Source organism: Manihot esculenta, chromosome 12 (assembly GCF_001659605.2).
Source record: "Manihot esculenta cultivar AM560-2 chromosome 12, M.esculenta_v8, whole genome shotgun sequence".
Classification (NCBI taxonomy): Eukaryota; Viridiplantae; Streptophyta; class Magnoliopsida; order Malpighiales; family Euphorbiaceae; genus Manihot; species Manihot esculenta.
The window spans coordinates 7,530,682-7,552,526 of record NC_035172.2 but is presented as its reverse complement, the minus strand read 5'-3'; the positions used below and the strand labels follow the sequence as shown (position 1 = coordinate 7,552,526).

The following is a 21,845-nucleotide window of genomic DNA, read 5'->3' as shown; positions in this document are numbered from 1 at the left end:
CGTGCTGCCATTGCTATTTCATGCTTTCTCTGGCGCACTACCTTCGCCTCATATTGATTTACTTTTATTTAGGGATGATGGTCTGATTTCTTCTTCTTTTTTTAACCTTTTAGTATATATATTTTAAATTAAAAACTTTAATTAATACATTTTATATTAATCACAAAATTAATTTATTTATATTCTATCAATTAAATTAGACTATTAAATATAGTAAAAATAGATAATTAAACCCTCTAAACTAATAATTTAATAAATCTAATATATATTTAAAATCAATTTTTTTAATTTAATTTAATTTGATTTACTTATATAATTTTAACTGATACATGGTAAAAAGGAAAAGTTGCAGCACAAAATTAAACGGTAACAATCAGTTTTTTTTTTTAAAAAAAAAAAAGAAAAAAGAAAAAAGGTTATGGCATATAGTCTTCGTTGGTGTGAATGATGGTCATCAGGTGAAAATTTTAAAAAACAACAAACAAGTGGAAATCCTTTATTATACTCATCAATCAAGGTTGGTGTTTGGTGGTCCTGTACGTATCATATAACAATCATCATAATCTCGTTTAGTGAAAAGCCAACATTATTATGTCAAACCAAAGCAATTATCTTACCTCACGTATCTTTATTATATTTTAAAAGTAATTACTCATTCACCTTAAAAAAAAATTAAATTATAATTTAATTCATATGTTTTAATACAATCCACACTTCAATTCTCATATTTGAAAAAATAAATTACTCCCCACCAAAAAATATAATTAAGTCATTAAATTTTTTTAAAATAGAGAATATTATAGCAGATAATTAAGTTAATGCTATGCACTCGCAGACTTAGTCTGATGATAAGTATATCTGAGTAAATTTGAGAAATTTCAGATTTTATCCATATATAATTAACTCAATATTATTGAATTATTTATTAAAAAATTATGAATTAAATTATTATAATTACAATATATGAAATTATAGGAATTAAATTAAAGATTATCGAATGTAACGCATTATTTATAAGCAAGATAAATATATATGTTTAACAAAAAAAATAAAAATATATAAAAAAATAATAATATAGAAGAAAAATTAGTAACTTTATTATATGTAATTTTATAGTATAATTAACAAACTTTAAAAACATATAGCAAAATTTTGAATATATTTAATAACAAATTCAATCATTTCATATTCCAAACATTATATTTAAATGCAAAATAATTATTTTAACTAAATCAGTGTTAAAATATAAAAATATGAAATAAATATATACAAAATTTTAATATTTAATTTATATAAATAATAATCGATTTTTAAAATATTTTATTTGACTTGGATATTCTAACTCTTTAAATGTTTTTGAATTTGATTTGATTGTAAAAAATTATATGAATATTTTTAATTCCCACTAAATACTAAAATTAGATAGATTCATCAGTCTTCGAATGAAATTACTCATGATCATGAATTTGTTAGAGTTTTCATTTGTTATTCTTTTTATTACTCTCTTTACCGCTATTGTGAGCTCGTTTTGGATGTTATCATCCATTTTCTTACTCCTATTTAATGAAAAGGTTTTCAATCCCTAAGAAAAAGTTATTCTAAAACATGTATTTAGGTGGATTTATAAGTGGCAATAATTTTCCCTCCAAAATCAAATTGCAAATGGACTCACTCAGATTTGTCGGTGGCACCTCCACGTGTAAGATAGTGGACCGTAAGGTCCCCCTGGTTCTTCTACTCATATAGCGGTAGCTAGGTCTTGGGGAAAGTGGAGCAACGGGGCTGGCCGGTAAACTGGGAACCCAACTGGCGGTGGACCTGCCCTGCCTCCTGGCCGACATTCCGGTGATCATTTACGCAATTGGGGACAAAACCCTAATTTTTGGAGCCTACTTTACCTAATTTTACATTCTAAATAATTCCCTGTTAAAATCCAAAAACAGTACTAAAAGAATTACAGATTTGAAATTTCAAATTCTTTCCGTTCAGAGTTTTTGTCGTCTTACCTGAATTTTCTTGGACATCCCATCATTTCATTGACTAACTTTTTAATTACTTTTTTACCTTATTCTGATAAATTTGACTTTTAGGCTTCTTTTATTTGAGGAAATTGTTTTTTCAAAAAATATATATTTTTAATTTTTTAATATTTGTAATATTTAAGAAATTTAGTTCTGAATTGCTGAGAAATTTAGATTAATAGAAATATTTTTCTAATAAAAAAGAAATTAAATTAATTTAAGAAAAGTGTAATTTATAATAGTCCTAAGATTTAATTAACAAAACATACAATTTTGTATTTTGTCTGTACCATTTTATTTAAAAATAATCGAGTCTTCAATTTTCACTAGTGATCTTTATATTAAAAATCACTGTTAAATTATTATAATAATTTAATATTTTAAATTTTATTTTTTATAATCATTTAACTCCTTTAATTTTAATAAATTATAATAATTTAGTATTTATAATTTTAATATTTAAAATAATTTAATTTTTTTAATTTGAATTGACTTTTTCTTATCAGTTTACTAATAAGAAATTTAATAGAACTATTTTATTAGTAAAATATAAATTTATAACTAAATTATAAGTATTAGTTGGCATATTATATACTATATAATTTAATAATTTATAAATTTATATATTATTTCATTATTTTTTATTTTATTTTATTTATTTATCAACATTTAATTATATATATAAATATATTATTATATATTCTTTTTATTTATTTAATTATATTATCTACCCATTACATTACAGCACTTGTATCACCTAAAATAGGGGTGATCATTCGGTCGGTTTGGTTTAAAATTGAACCAAACTGAATAAATTAAAAATCGAAATTTTAGTGTTTATAAAAATTGAATCGAACTGATTTTGATCAGAAACTGAATCGAATTGAATCGGTCTGATTCGGCTCGGTTTGATCAGTTTCGATTTTTAATAATTTTTTTATTTTTTATATTTTATTTTTAATATTTTAAAATTTAATTAAAATATTTTAATCTTAATATGATTTAATTTCTCTATATTATTGAAAAAACATATTATTATCACTAATCGGTTCGGTTTGATTTTTTTGATTTTTTTCTGATCAAAACCGAATCAAATTGAAATAACCGAAATTTCTGAAATTAAAAATCAAACCGAATCGAAATGTATAAAAAACCAAATTAAATTTTCAAATCGATTTGATTCGATCAATTTTTCGATTTGAACCGAATACTGCTCATCCCTAACATAGAGTATAAGGCGTATTTTACTAAAAAAAATTATAAGTAAATTTTAATAAATTTAAGAGTTTTTAGATTTTGTTCATTCAATTTTTATTTTAAAAATAAAATCTTATTAACTTATTAATATATTTTACTTTTAATTAAAATTAAATAATAAAAAAATATTATTTTATTAAAAAATATTTTTCATAAAAAAAATTGTTTTGTATAAAATAATATCTTAAATACAAATTATTCTATGCCAATAGAGGGTTATTCAAACATTTTATTATAATTCTTATGTTGTTTATATTAAATTATCACAGGATTTAATTTATTATATAATTGTTTATTTTGATTTAATATATTATATAACAGTTATTTTTTATAAAAAAAAAATCACTTTGTGAAAGTATTTTTTTGTCCTAAAAACCTTTTAAGCCTGTAAAATTTGAAAATAACATTAAATATGCACCCAAAGTTGTTTTATTTAAAAATGAATGGATAATATTTTATTTAATTTATAAAAAATAGAACAGATTAAAGTTATAATATATAGGAATTGAATGCAATTGAATATTTTTATCAATTAAAATTTAAAAGATAATATAAACAAATTATTTTAAATTTTTAATTTTAAAAGAAATCATTTTTAGAAGATAAAGTCAAGCCGAAAAGATATGATTATATGAAAATTTTTTATGTTCTCGCATGTAATTTATTTCAAACAAAAATAGAATTATTTATTTACTTAAAATTACTTAATTTATTTTTGTGAAACAAATATTTATTTTTAATGTAATTTAATATTAAAATTTGAATGATTTTAATATTATTTTAGGTTCATTGACTTAAAAAATTATAGCTAAAATTTTTAATTTTGTATAAAAAAAAAATCTCTAATTTTCACATTTATTATAATTGTAGTAGAATTAATTTTAATCAGATTTACTATATGGCATACTATGCATCATTATTTTTAAGTAATTTGATTTACTTAATTACACTTTATTAAGATTTTAATTTTTAATTGTCTAAAATCTTCGATAAAAAATTTTATTTAAGAGAGGTTAAATCTTTTAATTATATAATTTAAAAATTTTATATAATTAAGAATTTAAATTCTTAAATAAGTTTTTATTTCAATTAATCAAATTATTTATGCTGTAAAAATAATAATATATAGCATAGGTTAATTTAAATCTAATTAAAAATAATTTAAAAAATTGTTAATATTAAATTTGTTGAAGTTTTTTTTAAATTAAAAATTTTTACTATGAATATAAAAAATTCCAAGATTTTAGTCTTTCTGAGCCAATTCGCTTATTTTTAATATATATCTTGATGCTTGTGAACTGAAAATTTTAAACTAATTTCTAATGATAAATTTCTGTTGTTTTGCGTAATGATTTAATGTTATAAAAAATTATTATTTAGTTTTTATAATATAAGAAAAATTATTAGTTAATTATTTAATTTTAAAAAATAAATTAAAATATCTCTAATATTTTAAAAAAATTATTTATCAGTCTTTTTATTAATTTTATCGTTAAATATTTTATTATTCAGTTGTTATTATTTTAAAAATTTATTAATTAATTTCTTAAATTTTTTAAAAATTTATTAATTAATCTTCTTATTAAAGATAGTTTAATTTTTTTTATAATATTTAACAGTTAAAATTAATTAAAGAATTAATTATTAAATTTTTTAAAATATTAAAAATATTTTTATATATTTTTTTAAAATTAAAATATTAATTAATAAATTTATTCATATTATAAAAAATAAATAGTTTCGTACTATTATCCGTAGAGGTAGTCATTTTCAGTTGTCTTATAATTTGCTGCAAGAATTAATACTGGCAGGCCAATATGTTTGCGGGTGGCTACAAATTATATTTGCTTCTACCCATCGGCAGTGATCCTAGCAGCAACCTTCTTTATTATTAAGTTTTACAGTAATATAAAACGTCAGCGATGAAGAAAAGCTTTTTGAGGTGGGGTTTTTGTTCTGTTTTTAGCCGCTTGGTTCTAGAGTTGAAGCCTCTGGCTTTTCTTGTTGGTGAGATTAAAGGCTTCTTCTGTGGTGCCTGAAGGCTGGTGACAAGCAGAAAATGTTAGGGTTTAAGGTTAACAGGCCGAATTCTAGGTTTGGATTGGTTGTATGCAGTTGGGCCTTTGGAAGCTTTATTTTTCTGTTTTTTTTTTTTTGTTTTTTTTAAATTGTATCTTTTTTGAAACGGTTAATTTTAAAAAAATTCAGAAGAAATAAATTTGTTATTTTTTAAAATTTTTGTGTTTGATAAAAATAATAATATAAATATTTAAATTTATGAGAATTAATTTTAATTTAAAAGTAATTTTTACTAAAATTGTTAAGATTTTATGAGAAATTATTTTATTTAAGGTTAGTCATTTAGAAATCTTCATTTTTTTTTCTTTTCCTTTTATTCTTTATTTTTTATTTATTTTAGTTTTAAATTTATTTAATTTTTTATTAATAAATGCTTTTTAAAAATTAATTTAATTTTATATTAATTATTAATATTTAATAAATTTAAAAATTAATATTAATAAATTTATTATATTATTTTGTTGATTTTTTAAAAGCAGCCCATTTTAATTTATATTTTTTAATGGTAAAATATTATGTAAAAATTAAATTTTAAATATTGTGAAAATATTAATAATGATTTTTTTAAAAAAAATTAATGCTATAAAAATGATTATTGTTTATAAAAATAAATATTTATGTTTAATTTAGAAATAATAAGAATGATGAATTAATTTTAATTTATTAAAAAAAGAGTTTAATCGTAATTCTATTATATTTAAATTAATTATAAGAAATGACTTCTTTCAAAATTATATGTGTTCAAATGGGACATGAGGTCTGAGAAATGCAAAAATAGATTTGGGAAACTGCAAATTATTTTTTTAATAAATTAATGTCTTTTTCAATTTCATATAAATTTCATTTATTTAATTTTTTTTTAATTTTGAATCATATGCTTATAGTATTGATTGATTTTATTTAGCTATTTTTGTGATGTTAATCAAGAGTTGACACATTCAATAATTATATATTTTATTTTATAATAATAATTAAAAATATTTTATACTAAACATATTATTAAATTTAAAATAGTAGTATATACAAAATAATTAAAAACATAATATATTATAAATTCTTCTTAATTATTGCTACGAAACTAAATTCATTTAGTATTGAAGCTATTCTATATATTTAATAATTTAATTATAATTATTTTTAAAATTAAATATATCATTTAAGTACAATTAATTACATGTTAATATTATTTTTATATATAAAATTAATTTATATTTAAAAATAATAAAATATTATATTTGATGTGTCGTTTGAACTCTAAAATTTTGATTTTTAAAAATTGATTAAAATTACACCTACCTAAATGCATTTATAGGCCAAGTCATATAAAATTAAAGTATTTGAATTAAAATATAAAATAATATAAATATCATGATGATCACTGGATTTCTTCACCTCAGTCTGGAGCCAGGTCCATGGTACCAACCCATTATTTAAAAGTCTTCAAGTCTTCCGTATGAATCATGTCCGGTCCGTTCAGCTTTAAAACCAGGCTCCAGTTAGTTTTCTCAATCAGGCCGACCCAGTCCATACGGCCCATTAAACAGATTCTATTTGGGCTCGACTTTAATTATATCTTCAGGTACAGCTCGAAATCAAGAAGGGGATCAATCCATCTGTTTGATGGGTCCATCCACACGTGCGTCCGGAGAGAATCAGAGGCCGTTACGCATGGGATAGGGATATGATATTCTTGTACGTCCGAATCAACATGGTAGGGACAGGAGGTCTAATCACAGACAGTTTGTTATACGTCACCAGCAGAAAAAAGAAAACAGATAAAAGGAGGGTTGCCCTCCTCTAAGCCTAGGCTTTTTATAAGTTTTACAAAACTCTTGTAAAACCATATTTTCTGAATTTCAGATTATCACATCATATACTTTTTTAGTCAATTAGCCTTATGAAAAACATTATAAAAAAAGTCCACAATAATTATAATTAATTAGTCTAACTTTATAATATAAAAATTTGGTTGCGACAAAATACAAATTATTAAACTTTTTATCTAATAGTCTTATATAACAAAAGTATCTCAATAAATTTATATATTTTATGAAAATATTGTAATTTTTTAAATATTTTTTTTTATTGTTGCTTATTTTTAGTAAATGTAATATAATTAAACTAAATTATAATGCATAATAACTTAATGAAAAGTGCACCTAATAATGTTTCAAATTAAGTTACTAGAAACTTCTATGTATCCTACATTTATAGCTCTAGTGTAAAAATTTTTTGTCAAGCTTCATTTATAGTAACAGCTTTTCTCTGCTTTGGCAGTTTGCCTCGTTCTCTGGATTTCGGGCTTTTGGGTGTATTGAGCTATAGATTTATTATTTATTTGTATTTGAATTTTTTTTTCTTTCCGAGCCTTGCCCCCTTTATATTGTGCTTTGGCTCTATAGATGAAATGATCTTTTGATAAGATATACATTGATTAAAAATTAAGAGTGTAATAAAAAAATTTGAATAAATAAAATTCAAAAAATTTAGCCCATGAAAAAACCCTAACCACAAACTAATTCGGATTCAAAGAAAAAACCCAGATGCTAATGAGCCAGCGACACTCATCCACAACCACCACTGGCCACAATACTACAAAGCATCCAAACTAAATTAGTTCACCAGTGGTGTTGACCAGCCATCTACAACTAAAAATCTGAAGGAAGATTCATAAGGATGGAGAAAGAGCAGTACCTTTAGTTAGAGAGAAAACAAACAGAAAAAGCACCTTTTAGATTCTGTGGTGAGTTCAGCTCTAAATAGAGGCAACCAAGGAAGTCAATCTAGCATGTAAGAGGTGCAGAACCACGGTGACAGATCCAAAAATTTTAGTTAGGGTTTGAATTAAATAAATAATTAAAAAATAATATATATTCAATAAAAATTATTATAAAAATTTGATGAGTATTTATAATAAAATTATAATATTTTCCATCTATTTTTCATTACTTGAAATTTATTCATAATATTTTCATTATCAAAATTTACAAATACATCTCTTTTTATATAAGTTACCAACCAATTATTCAATAAAAATTTTTTAATATAACGACTCTTTAGACTTATCATTTTCTCAAAAAGCCAAACACTGCATCAAGAAATAACGGAGATAAACAAGTAATGTCTTTAATCTAGAACGATACTTAATCTTTGACTTTTTTTATTGTTTTGAAATAGAAATAGATTCTGCAATGTGTTGAGCTTGATTTATTAAATCTTAACAAGCTAAATCATATTTATTATGATCGCTATTATGATCTCCTATATATTCTCTCAATCTTTCATTTTTTTTCTTCAATTAGTAAAACAATATGCAGATCTTTAATTATGCTATATTTTAACAAACTTCCAAATTCATCAAATCAAAATACAGTAAATTTTTTATTTCAATTTCCATCTATTGAAAAAATTTATAATTGCGTAGTGACAAAGACCTTTTAATAGGTAAACTCTGCATATTTAATTTCTAACATGAGGCGAATACCTCTATATATTAAATCAAAATTCTGAATTAAATGAATATTTTTAATATCAACTTTACAATTCTCGACAGTTATTTACTTAAATGAAATTAATTGAATAGGCTGATTCACGATAATAATGACAATATATTTATTGACATTCTTTTAAAGAATTGCTCCCTCACTATAATAATATACATAATTTAAATATATTAATAATTTAATTCAATAGTTAAAATTTATTTTATTAAAATAATATTTTATTAATTCACTCATAAAATCATATTTGATCAAAATTTAAATTATTACCCATTAAAAATAATTTAATTTTTCTAATTTTAATTAGACATAGACTATTACCCATAAAAACTGTATTTAATATTTACATAATTCTTTTAATTTTTATTACACTAAATTATTATCCATAAAAATAATATTTAATATTTACAAAATTTTTTTAATTTTGATTAGATTAAATTATTATTCATAAAAAATATTATTTAAAATTTATACTATTTTACTAATTTTGATTAGATTAAATTATTATCCATAAAAATAATATTTAAAATTTACACAATTTTTTAATTTTAAGTAGACTAAAGTACTATTCATAACAGTAGTATTAATAATTAAGTGAAATAAATAATAAAAATTAATAATATAATGAAATAAATAAAAAATATAAATTAATTTTTAACAACAAAAAATAATGTAAAAAAATAAAATAAAAAAATGAGAAAATAACTCACCTTGATGGATAGTGGATTTGAAGAAATAAAATTTGTGAATTAAAATAAAATTTATTGAATAGAAATTGAGAGATAAATGAAAATAGAAGGCTGAGGATTACTGTGTAAGTGAGAAAAAAATAAAGGAGAGAAAAATTTAGATAATACTCCTAATCTTGGCCCCAATGTAAGCTGCATACAAGGGAGAGAGAGGGAAGTGCTTGATCTATTCTCAATCTCCTATGGACTTTTAGGGACCGAATACCTAACATCTCGACTCCACCACAAATTTCAAATAGATATACACTGGAAAAGACCTAATGTTAACACCCCAAATGCTATGAAGATTTATTGATGAATATAAATTTATTTATTTCTTTAGTTCATTCATATATTAATAATACATGAATTACAATTTTTATTATCAATAATCAAAGCAACTAAATATATTTTTATTCGTATTTGATTAATAATTAAAAATAATGCTAACTTCTATTTAGCTGATATAACAAGTTTCTGAAAAAAAAACTATCATAATATATTTTATATTAATTTAATTTGTTTTAAAAGAGTGATCGGAATAATAATTAAAAATATGTTTCAATCCTAATTTTTTAATACAAAAAATTTATAAATCAATCAGTAAAATTTCTTTCTATACTCGATTAAGTTTTTTTTTTTTCCTTTCTATTTCTTTAAAAAAACACACTACAGGACAATTATCGAAGAAAAATGAACTCCCTGCTCAATTCTTTCCTTTGTTTTTCTAGTCATTGTCATCCTTTCCCTGCAACCACACGACACCGTTTGCCATGCATTTCTGTTTCGAAGCCACCAGCCCACCACCTAACGCACATTGTCCTCTCTTCCTCTCTGAGAGTCAAGCATTGCAACAGTGAAAATGGACTCCGGCGGCAGCGTCTTGGTAAATCCTCCATTTCTTTCAATCAAAGTAAAACAGATAATGAAAATAATAATAACAAAGAAGCAATTCGCTTCATTCCAATTCTATCCAATATTTTACTTGCTTTTCTTTCTTTCTTGGTTTTTTTTTTTTTTTTTTTTTTTAAAAAAAAATTCTTGGACAGTTGGCTTCATCTTCTACTGCTGCGGAGCAAATCGGTGGTGGTGGAGTAGGAGGTATGAGGAAAAATCCCACTATGATTTGTGCTCCAATCATGGCGGATTCCGTCGATAAGATGATCGTTTATTTGGATAAGGCCAAAGCTACCGGTGCTGATCTCGCGGAGATTCGATTAGATAGTTTGAAGAGCTTTAATCCTGATGAAGACCTTCAAATCCTTACAACACGCTCTCCTTTGCCCACTCTTTTCACTTACAGGTGCATCTGAACAGATTTTTTTTTTCTTTTATTGATTTCACATTTTCCTGCTACGGATTGTCTTAACCTTTGAATTCTTGTAGCTGATTTAAAATGTGTTTTTGTAGACCTATTTGGGAGGGAGGTCAGTATGAAGGTGATGAAACCAGTAGATTGGATGCGCTTAGATTAGCCATGGAATTGGGAGCTGATTATATTGATGTTGAGCTTCAGGTTGCTTTGCAATGTATTATTTTTAATTTGTGATGGTCTGAAAATATATTCTTCTTTACTTGTCTTTTGTTTTGATAAATGGATTCAATTCAATTCACATTGGGCTTGGTTACTGGGCTTTGGTTGCTTAGAGCAGCTTGCTCCTTGCATAAGTCATTATTTTGTTTTGGTTAGTGGTGAATTTCAAATTTCAATGCTCTGTTTTATTGTTGTTGTTTTCTGTTCTTTGTGAAGGTTGCTCGTCAGTTCAATGATTCCATACGCGGAAGAAAGCCTGCTAAGTGCAAAGTCATTGTTTCTTCTCACAACTATCAAAGCACTGCCTCCGTTGAGGAGCTGGGGAATCTTGTGGCAAAAATACAAGCTGCTGGAGCTGACATAGTGAAGATTGCAACAACTGCCTCGGATATTGCTGATGTTGCACGGGTTTTCCAAATAACTGTCCATTCTCAAGTAAGCAACATATGTAATATGATGATTTTCTGAACTCAAGGGGTGTTTACTGTTTCTCCCTATCATAAACTGGAAGAAAAGCTTTAAGTTTCTCTGTATTAACCTGTGGCTAGTGCCTTGTTATGTCAGGAAATTGGAATGAAATGAGAATTGCTAATATATATGAAGAACAATTCTGAAATAAAGTAGTTTGCTAGGTACCTGAATAAACCTCAAAGTATGATTGCAAGAAGGAAATAAGTGGCTAGCATTTTCTTTTGGCTTTTGACAATTAATAAGAAATACAATATGTGAAACTACTTGTTTGGTTGTCTTACATTCTGGTTATGATGATTAACCTAAGATCATTTTGGCTAACCAATAACATGTTTTGGCTTTTGACAATAGCATAGGGGAAGACTTCCCTGGAAAGTATTTCATTACAATACCGGAGGCTTGAGGAGGGAACCATTTAGAACAGAATACTTAGAATATCCCAACTAATTATGATATACTATCTCATGGGATCTATCAAACTAGGATATCCCATCTTATAAGTGCCAAATGGCATTAAAAGTTTTGACAGTGTTTTTATCATTTTATGGCTTTTTTTCCCTAGAATTTAATGGTTTAGTTTGACAATATTAACTACTTTCAGGTTCCAATAATTGCAATGGTTATGGGTGAAAGGGGTTTGATTTCACGGGTACTTTGTGCAAAGTTTGGTGGGTACTTAACTTTTGGCACCCTAGAGTCAGGAATAGTTTCTGCTCCTGGTCAACCAACGATCAAGGATCTGCTGGATCTATACAATTTTAGACTAATTGGACCTGATACAAAAGTGTATGGCATTATTGGCAAGCCTGTTGGCCATAGCAAATCTCCTACTTTATACAATGAAGCATTCAAGTCTGTTGGATTCAATGGTGTGTATATGCATTTGTTAGTGGATGACATAGCCAACTTTTTTCAGACTTTCTCATCCACAGATTTTGCTGGATTCAGGTTGTATTTCTATTTGCATTGCTATTTGTTTCCATATTTGCAGTATCTTGCTCTGGTTTTATCTATAAACATTGTCTATCGTTTCACTTCTTTTGGTGGGCAAGGTCTTTGACTGGGTGATGTAGAACAAAAACAACACAAAGGGGAAGAGAAATGAACTCACAATTGTTTTAATTTGGAAAATCATGATAGTCATAATAATTGTTTACCAAAATACCTAGATAACGTAGGTATAGTTAGTAGAATTTTTAGTCCTACAACTACTAGGATTAGGAAGAAGAAAATCCTAAATCATGACAAGTTAGGAATCCCAAATCAACACAAAATTAAAATGCTACTTTTTACATTTCTTCCTAAAATAAGTAGAATAGTAGATCTAAAGTTCCCTAGAAGACAATTCTACATCATGATCCCCATTGGTTGAAAAGAACTTGATTTCAAAGAGTTGAATCCTTGAACTGCTGATAAGAATCTGTTATAGATAATGGATACACCAAATACATAATAAACAAATTTTATTTATTGAGTAGTTTCTTATAAGATTTCCTTTTATCTTTTCTTATCATATTTTCTATTATCTTATCTTAGATTTAATGGTTACTTGTATTAGATTTCTGCTTTGATTAGAAGTACTAGAACCTCCACTATAAAAAATGGTTTATTTTATGAAAAAAATACTACTTAGTCCCTATGGTATGGAAAAACTCACTAGTTGATCTTTCAGTTTTGAAAAATGCATTAAAATGTCTCTAATACTTTAAAAAATCTACTAGTTAGTCTCTCCGTTAATTTTAGCTGTTAAGTATTGCAAAAAAATCTAAAATGTCCCTGATACAAATGGACTAATTAATAAACCTTTTAAAAAATTGAAGAACCAACTAATAAGTTTTTCAAAATCACATGAACTAAATAGTAAAATACTTAATGGCAAAACTAAAAGAGAAACTAACTAGTAGACTTTTTAAAACGTCAGGAATGTTTTAATGTATTTTTCAAAATTGAAGTACTAATTAGTGAGTTTTTCCATATCATAGAGGCTGAGTAGTAATTTTTCCTTATTTTATTCAATAAAACAAGTAGATTTATTCTAACAATTGTGAGGTTGAGACTCTCTCCGTTTTGAGTCTTGAGGTGTTAAGAGCTCTCTCTAATGAGCTCATTCTCTATTAATCATCCCATGGCGTGATTCGGGATCATAACAATTTGATATCAGAGTTTGTCTTCATAGGTGTTTCAACAAATCTAGAATAGAAGCTGAATTCTTTCATGCAACAATTTAATGCATGTTTGAATAACTTAGCTCAACAAATTTCTAAAGTAGTTCGAACCTTTAACAGAGGGTCGAACCAAAACCAAGACCAAGATAGATCGAGTAGAAACCAACAAAATTTTAGTTAACAAGCGAATGAGAGGATAGAGGTACATGTGGTGCTCCAAAATGATAAATAAGACTTTCCATCGTGCAATGACACAAATGATACATTATCATCTTACATTCCGGAATCTACAAGAGTGGATATCTTAACACTACAAGCTTGAAGAATATCTCCATGGAAGAGGGAAAAAAACAGAGGAGAATATTGCACTTAATGCACTAAATATCTTGTATACAATGATTTATGAAAATATATTACAAAAAGGACGTTGTATAAATAATAGAAATTCTAAAAGCATAATTCCTTTAATAACTGAATAACCTAATGATATCTTCTATTCATAAATTAGAACAGAAACTTTAGTGCACCTGTATGAGTTCATGAAGCATTTGATGCTGCTGGTTGTTAAATACAAAAACCAGCTGCTGTTGAGACTTAATATTGCATGAGAAGCTACAGCTCCCAAAAGGAAAATGCTCACAATCTCACTGTTCTACTTTCAGCTTGTCAGATAAATCTTTCTAATAATTAATTATCTTAGGCATAGCTCTGCTTTGCTCGCCTTATTGACTAAAATTCGACTGATCACCTTTTGATTTTGTCATCCGACATTCAGCCATTTGCTTATTTGATAACCAAGTACTCAGCATCTCATCTATCTTTGGGTCTGGCAATAATTGTGTTTGCTTCATATCTGTGTAATATTTGTAGGCTGCCTCCAACTTTCCATTTAAGAAGAGCCCATGTATGAGCACAATATATGAGCTACGATCAGGACTTATCCCGTTCTCACTCATTTCATTCCACAACTTAAACACATCATCAAACTGCCGCCATCGACAAAATTTTCTAATCAACATGATATAAGTATCAGTAATTGGCTGGCACCCCATCTTTCTCATCTTCTCCAATAGTGCAAAAACTTCTTCCCCTGTTCTTAGAATACGGAAGAATGCATGGTAAGTTCGTATAGTCGGAGAGTGACCACGCTGTAACATCTCATCAAAGACCCCTCTTGCCTCATCTATTTTTCTTGCCTTGCATAAAGGTTTGATCAGTGAATTGTAAGTGACAGTATTAGGAGCAATACCTTTATCTTCCATTGCTTTCATGAGATTGATAGCTTCCTTCACATGTCTAGCTTTTGCGAGAGCATGAATGACAGCATTGTAGACCTTCCTATCTGGTTCAATCCTCATTTCATTCATCTGGTTGTACAGCTTGAGCACCTTATAAAGATTACCTGCCTTTGAGTAGCAAGATATGATACTAGCATATGACACAGCATCATATTGAATACCCCTCTTGCACATTTCCCTCCATATTCTGTCTGATTGACGAGGACTACCAATCACATTAGACCAACCATTAAGCACAATATTAAAACTCTTTGTATTAAATGGAAAAACATCTTTCTTTGAAAACATCAAGTGTTCAGCATCCTGCACATTCTTATAGCGACAAAGAGCAGATAAAAGACTTTGAAACTCCTCAATCCCCACATCAAATTTAAACCGCTTATATGCATAAAAAGTGTTTATAGCCCGACCAACATCATGCACTGCACAATATCTTCTAATCATAATAAGCAATGTCTGTGGTACAACAAGAGAAACACCGGTCTTAACCCCTCTCATCTCATCGATCAATGACCATGCTGTATCGAACTTTCTCATTTTAGCAAGAATAGAAATCATAGAATTATATTCATGCACAGAATGGACATAACCTGGCTGCCTTCCAGCCCACAGAAAGAAAGTAAATGCTGCCTCCCAGTCATTTCTTACTCTAGACAGTACCTCCTGGACCAACTCCTGTGAGACCTTAACGCCACATTGCTCAATCTTGTTCTTCATTTCCACAAAAATAAAATCTTCAAATTATTTATTCAAAATAAAGCTGGATTCTATTTTTAAATATTTTTTTAATTATTTAACTAAATTAATATATTTAATATTTTTATTTAATTACTGAAAATTCTATTGTTACTTGATTTAAAAATAAAAATAAACTTATTTTGTTGGGGAAATGAATTAAAATTTATAGAAATTGTATATTTTATATTATAAATTTATATAAAGTGGTAATTATGTTTGTCAAATAAAAAACTTGATTTAGTTTCAAGTGAAATTGCCTTTGATCCAAACACTTAGGTTTGGAAAGTATTAGTTAGTTGGCAATATTGTCCTGAATCTGAAGCTACATAGGAGTCCATCAATTATTTTCTTGCTGCATATCCTACCCTTGAGTTTAAGGACAAGCTCCTTTTGTATCCACTCTGGCCACTATGAACTTGTTGTAATACCATTTAGCTTCTCCAATATGTCGCAATCTTTTAAGCCACCATGAATGACATACTTTGTCCTTTCCTTTGTTGGTTTATTTTGGTATTATTTGATGATGTTATGGTATATATTATTCTCTAAACACGGGCATTTCCGCATACAAGCATTCTCATATACAGATTGGGTTGGATTCCTTGATGATAAGAGGTTGATTAGTGGTTATTATACACTTGTGGGAGGAAACATTGTTACTTGGAGAAGCAAAAGGTAAAGTGCTATTGCTAAATCAAATGCTGAGATGGAATATAGAGCAATAGCACAAGTGTTTGTGAACTCTTATATTTGCAGAAACTGTTGGAGGAATTAAAACTGTTGGAGAGGGACAAACTACTCTTGTACTGTGACAACAAAGCTGCCATCAATATAACTCACAATTTGGTTCAACATAACCGAACAAAGCACATAGAGATTGATTGACACTTCATTTAAGAGAAGTTAATGAATGGTGTCTTGAGAGTACATCATGTGACTTTCGATGAACAACTAGCTAATGTGTTTGCTAAAGGACTCAACAACAAGACCTACTACATTTTGGTTTGCAAGTTGGGCATGTATGATATCTATGTACTAACTGGGAGTGTGATAGAAGCAGCCCATCTAGAGATCCAGGAATCATGAACCATGGGCCAAAACCCTTGAGAGTTTACTGTAGAAGAAATGTCAAAGGAAAGGGTAGCATAATTCCCAAATGAAGAGTCCAAACTTGCCAAGCTGAAAATGGACAAAATAGGTGATTATCAAGTTTGAGTGATTCTCATATAGTACCTGGAGAAAGAAAGAATCTTTATTGTTTTATAAATAATTAGTAGTGATAGAGGAGAAGGGGAAGTTGTGATTTTCTCTTTTAGACAGCCATTGCTGGGCTAGTTTGAGCTAGAGTATTTCTGTTTTCTTGTGCTATGGAACCTTTTTCTGAAGGGAACTCTATCAGAGTGTTAACCGACATAGAAGGTTCCTAATTAGAAGAATTCAAGTCTTTGGGATTCTAATTAGACTTGATTATAGGGATTTTATTCTTATTGTAAATATTTCTAATTTAGGTTAATTTTGTGTTTGTAAAGATCAATTCAATTGGAATAAAATAAAAAATTTCTTTCAAAATTCTTCAGGTGTGTTGTAAATATGTCTACTTAGGTTAATTTTTTGTATATAAATAGCCAAACCTTGTAAAAATCAATTCAATTGAAATATAATTAAAAAATTCCTTTCAAAATTCTTTAATTATATATTTGGCCATTAATTTCATAATCATCTTGTTGCTGAATGCTTTTCTTTTTTGCTATATAAAATTGTTACTAAATTCTTTGTAATGATATAGATGGTACTGTTTTTAAAACACAGCTGCACAATTCCTCATAAGGAAGCTGCCTTGAAGTGTTGTGATGAGGTTGATCCAGTTGCGAAGGTAATGATTATCTCTGTTTGAATAATTAATAAAGCTTATAGTTGAGGCGTCCAATATTTTATTTTGTGATGTGGGTAACTGATGTATTCTTGACCAATTCTCACAGTCAATAGGAGCCGTTAATTGCATTATAAGAAGACAAAGTGATGGGAAGTTATTTGGTTACAATACAGACTATGTTGGTGCAATTTCTGCTATTGAGGAGGGACTGCAAGGTTTTGTTGTGGTTAAAATGCTTAGCATACATTTATTTTGGATGATTTGTTCTGCAAGATGCTTATACTGCCATCCCTTATTTTGCAGGTTCACAAAATAAAATTGGCGTAACTGTTTCACCTTTAGCTGGCAAGCTTTTTGTGGTCATTGGTGCTGGTGGTGCAGGAAAGGCACTTGCATATGGTGCAAAGGAAAAAGGCGCAAGGGTTGTGATTGCCAATCGCACCTATGGTGAGCTAAATTTAATGGTATACAAATTGCACTTGAGCTGGACGTTATATTTTTATATACTGGCATATTATTACCTTTTCTTTTTCCACTGGACCAAGTATCCTTTCCCCCATGTTATTTGACTTGATAATGACGCATGATTTTTGTTTTTTAATTTGTTTCACTTCAAGAACGAGCAAAAGAACTTGCAGACATAGTGGGAGGAGATGCTATATCTCTTGCTGATTTGGATAATTTCCATCCAGAGGATGGCATGATTCTTGCAAACACTACGTCTATTGGAATGCAACCAAAAGTGGACGAGACACCAGTTGCTAAGGTTCCCTCTTTATCACTCTGTTTTTTCACTGTGAAGTGTTATGTTGCTCCTTAATTGGCGAAAAGTGTTAAGGTTGATATAATCTTAGGGGTCATTAGCAGTTTAAACTGTAATACCAGGGCTTTCACTTCAACATATTGATTCGTGACGTGATATGTCTATGTGACCAACCTTGTATGTGTTCATGCTTGCTATAGCCAGATTCTATAGAACTGGTAACATTTCTACTCTAGCAATTTATAGCATTCAGAAGTAATTATTTGTCCTTTCATAGAAGGTATTATCTTTAAGAAAAATGGGGCGGTGTGAAATGTATGATTAGTATTATAAGAAAAATATATAAAAGGAAAGGTAAAATACGAAACAGATGCTGATGAAAAAAGGTTATCCACAAAGAAAGTAATTAGGAGGGAGAGGTAAACATGTCTTGTATGGTAAAAAAGGCAGCATGATAAGTTATGAAATATGAAGGAATAAAGGAAGTCAAAATCAGACATGCACCCTTGCTTCTGTATTTTGTATCTTGGAAGTTTTGGAGACATTTCTTGACTTCTTCCTAAAGTAAATATGTGAAGTTTACAAACATGGTGTAAGCATATCCAGGGATTTAACCGACTCCTAGTTATGCAGCCTGCTTTGAGATACTACTCCCTGGTCTTCGATGCTGTTTACACCCCTAAAGTTACCAGACTGTTGAGAGAAGCGGAGGAATCTGGAGCCATTACAGTTTCAGGGTTGGAGATGTTTATTGGGCAGGCATATGAACAGTTTGAGAGGTTCACTGGATTACCTGGTAAGGTTAATGTTTATGGTTGAACAAATAAATTCTTTTCGCTCTCTTAGCCTCCGTTTCTTTCACGGAAGATATTCCAAGAAAACATTTTTCATATTGTCGTTTAGAGCATTCAGAAAAATTAATCAATAGAAAATATTTTCTTAGTCTAAGAAAAATTAAGTGATTTTAAGGAAAATTACTTTCTCTATTGAAAAGAGAGTTATTTTAATATTTTTATATATAAATTTGGTAATATATTTTATTTTTAAATTAAAATTAAACAATGAAAAATAAATTATTTTTTCAAAAAAATATTTAATATTTTTTAAATACAGTTATTTTCTGCAAAGAAATGAAGCCTTAGAATTATAAATAAATTATATAATCATTTGATTAATTTAATTTATGTTTCATCCATCTCATTGCAGCACCCAAGGAGCTCTTTCGGAAAATTATGTGCAAGTAGTAGTGGTGTCTAATGGCTAATCTTATGAATGTGGCTGGATTTTGTTTTCGATGGTTGAATTAAAACATCTCCTCCTCCTCTTCGGAGATTGTTGACGGAGGAACAAAAGAAAATGCTTTTGCAGTTTGACATTAATTTTCTAAAACTCTTTTTTTTTTTTTTGGCTTCATTGAAATATAATACAATTTCTTCCCTCTAGGCTGCTTTAGGAATTCTTTACTACGTAGAATATCTACAGCTTCTTTCACCTTGCAAACATTTTTGTGTTGATGGCCCGTCTCGTTTTGGGATTGTTCTACCGTCTTGTGCATTTAGGTATGAGAGCTACACCGTTTCTGGAGGTAATGGAGTTCTTAGGCGTGGGTTCTTTAGACTAGGTAACGCAAAGTATAAAACATGCTGATTTTTTTTTTTTTTTTAAAAAATCTGATTAAAATCTTATACTTTTATTCAAGTTTTAATCAAGGTCAATTTAATTTTATTAACTAATTAAGTCTTTAAAGCGTAAAAAATGTCTTAATATGATATAATATATTTTTTTTAATAATAAAATAAGATTTTTTAATTTTAAAATATAAAAAATTCAGTAATTTAATTAACATGAAAATTAAAAAGATATATAGAAATATTTAATAATTTATAAATTTATAAAAATGAAATTTTATTATATAAAAAATATTTTATTATTAAAAAAATAATATTAATTAGGTTAAAATTTATTTAGTCACATGAATTTAAGCGATAAAAAAAAATTGAATTGTAGCTTGATTAAAATTATAAGTAGGGTAACTAAACTTATTTCCAATTCGTTTTGCACGTACTACATAGCCTTTTGGATTACTTTGACCTGCTTAAGAAGTTGGAATGATTCTTCTAGATAGGGGTGTAAACGAATCGAGTCGAGCCGAGTTTTGAAGAGTTTAAACTTGGTTCGTTAAAATTTTTTCGAGCTCGAGCCGAATTCAAGCTTTACTCATATCGAACTCGAGTCGAGTATTAAGAAGCTCAAGCTTGGCTCATTTAGCAAACGAGCTTAGACGAGTCGAGCTTTTATCAAGCTGAGTCGAGTTTTAATCGAGCTGAGTCTCGAATAGTTCACGAGTAATTTAATTTTTTTACATGTATAATGAGTTTTAGTTTAAAACTAATAAGTTTAAAACTAAAATAATTTTAATTAAATAAGTATATCTATAAATTAGCATGTAAACTTATAAAGATGAGTTTTTAAATCTCAATGATCCAAATATATGCAAGTTTAAGAGTGTAACTAAACTATATAGAGCTGAATTTTAAAAAATTTAGATTTGGCTCATTAAAGTATATGCAGGGTTTGAGTTTATTTCTCTTATGATAGTAATTTCAGTTTGCTTAACGAGACTGTTCACGAGCCTATTCGCGAGCCTGCTCATGAACTCAGAAACGAGCCGAGCTCACGAGTCTTAACGAGTCGAATACTATGGAGTTCAAACTTGGCTCGTTTACAAAACGAGCCTAAAAATTAAGCTCGAGCTTAGCTCATTTAAAAATTGAGTCGAGCTCGGTCGAGCTTTTATCGAATCGAACCTCAAATAGCTCACGAACGGTTTAGTTCATTTACCCCTATTTCTAGGCCAAGGTCAAACATCTTTTGTTATTATGCTCTTATATTTGGCTACTTTCATCTAGGAATGATAATAGTTGACGGTATCAGTTCGAACTTTAATAAGATAAATGTGAAAATAATTTTTAATAAATTTAACTTTTTAAATGCTGTCACGGTTTTGGATAAAGTTTGATTTTAAAAAACTGAGTACTTATAACAATTATATATGATTCTCCCACTAATTATTAATCAATTATATTAATTATTTATAATTTAAATATTAATCATATTATATGATATTCTGCGTAAATTTAGATGGAGAGATGTTTGTTCCTATTATTTTATTTTTTTTTCTTTATCTGATAGTAATGCGTAATGATTTCACTGTTAGAGTGTTATTCGCCTCTGTCATACAGGTTTGTACGTATAAAAACGTCAGACGTTCTCTCTATATGAGGCGACCATTTATTTCCCTTCGACTCGCATGGGAACAGGACTAGAAAGTGATTGAGTTTACTATTTCTCTCTACGTCACGTCACCGAGCTGAGTCTGTAGTGGGTGGACCTGGGTTTATGAGTGATTCGGTTTGCT

The 21,845-nt window shown here is 27.7% G+C and overlaps 2 protein-coding genes across 3 annotated transcripts; one reads left to right on the top strand and one right to left on the bottom strand.

The window, feature by feature from the left end:
* The first annotated feature begins 10,310 nt into the window (after nucleotides 1-10,310).
* On the top strand, nucleotides 10,311-19,869 carry LOC110628316 (bifunctional 3-dehydroquinate dehydratase/shikimate dehydrogenase, chloroplastic). 2 transcript variants are annotated; one of them, XM_021774927.2, is made up of 11 exons: nucleotides 10,311-10,471; nucleotides 10,635-10,888; nucleotides 10,996-11,101; nucleotides 11,336-11,554; nucleotides 12,192-12,538; nucleotides 17,601-17,664; nucleotides 17,771-17,879; nucleotides 17,968-18,111; nucleotides 18,282-18,430; nucleotides 19,061-19,223; nucleotides 19,634-19,869. In XM_021774927.2, exons 1-11 carry the CDS (start codon nucleotides 10,448-10,450, stop codon nucleotides 19,669-19,671), a joined length of 1,617 nt encoding a protein of 538 aa, XP_021630619.1. In that variant the 5' UTR covers nucleotides 10,311-10,447; the 3' UTR covers nucleotides 19,672-19,869. The 2 variants fall into 2 exon arrangements, 1 of the variants encoding a protein (XP_021630619.1); XR_006348010.1 differs by lacking the exon at nucleotides 19,634-19,869 and having other exon boundaries at nucleotides 17,968-18,128.
* Nucleotides 14,090-15,852, bottom strand: LOC122721357 (pentatricopeptide repeat-containing protein At5g15010, mitochondrial-like). The gene has a single exon (XM_043948882.1). It carries the CDS (start codon nucleotides 15,768-15,770, stop codon nucleotides 14,478-14,480), a length of 1,293 nt encoding a protein of 430 aa, XP_043804817.1. The 5' UTR covers nucleotides 15,771-15,852; the 3' UTR covers nucleotides 14,090-14,477.
* Nucleotides 19,870-21,845: the final 1,976 nt, after the last annotated feature.

Coding starts and splice junctions, on each gene's coding strand:
- LOC110628316 (XM_021774927.2), top strand. CDS start 10,448: ATGGACTCCGGCGGCAGCGTCTTG. Junction 18,431..19,060: donor ACGAGACACCAGTTGCTAAG/GTTCCCTCTTTA, acceptor CTAGTTATGCAG/CCTGCTTTGAGATACTACTC. Junction 19,224..19,633: donor GAGGTTCACTGGATTACCTG/GTAAGGTTAATG, acceptor ATCTCATTGCAG/CACCCAAGGAGCTCTTTCGG.
- LOC122721357 (XM_043948882.1), bottom strand. CDS start 15,770: ATGAAGAACAAGATTGAGCAATGTGGCGTTAAGGTCTCACAGGAGTTG.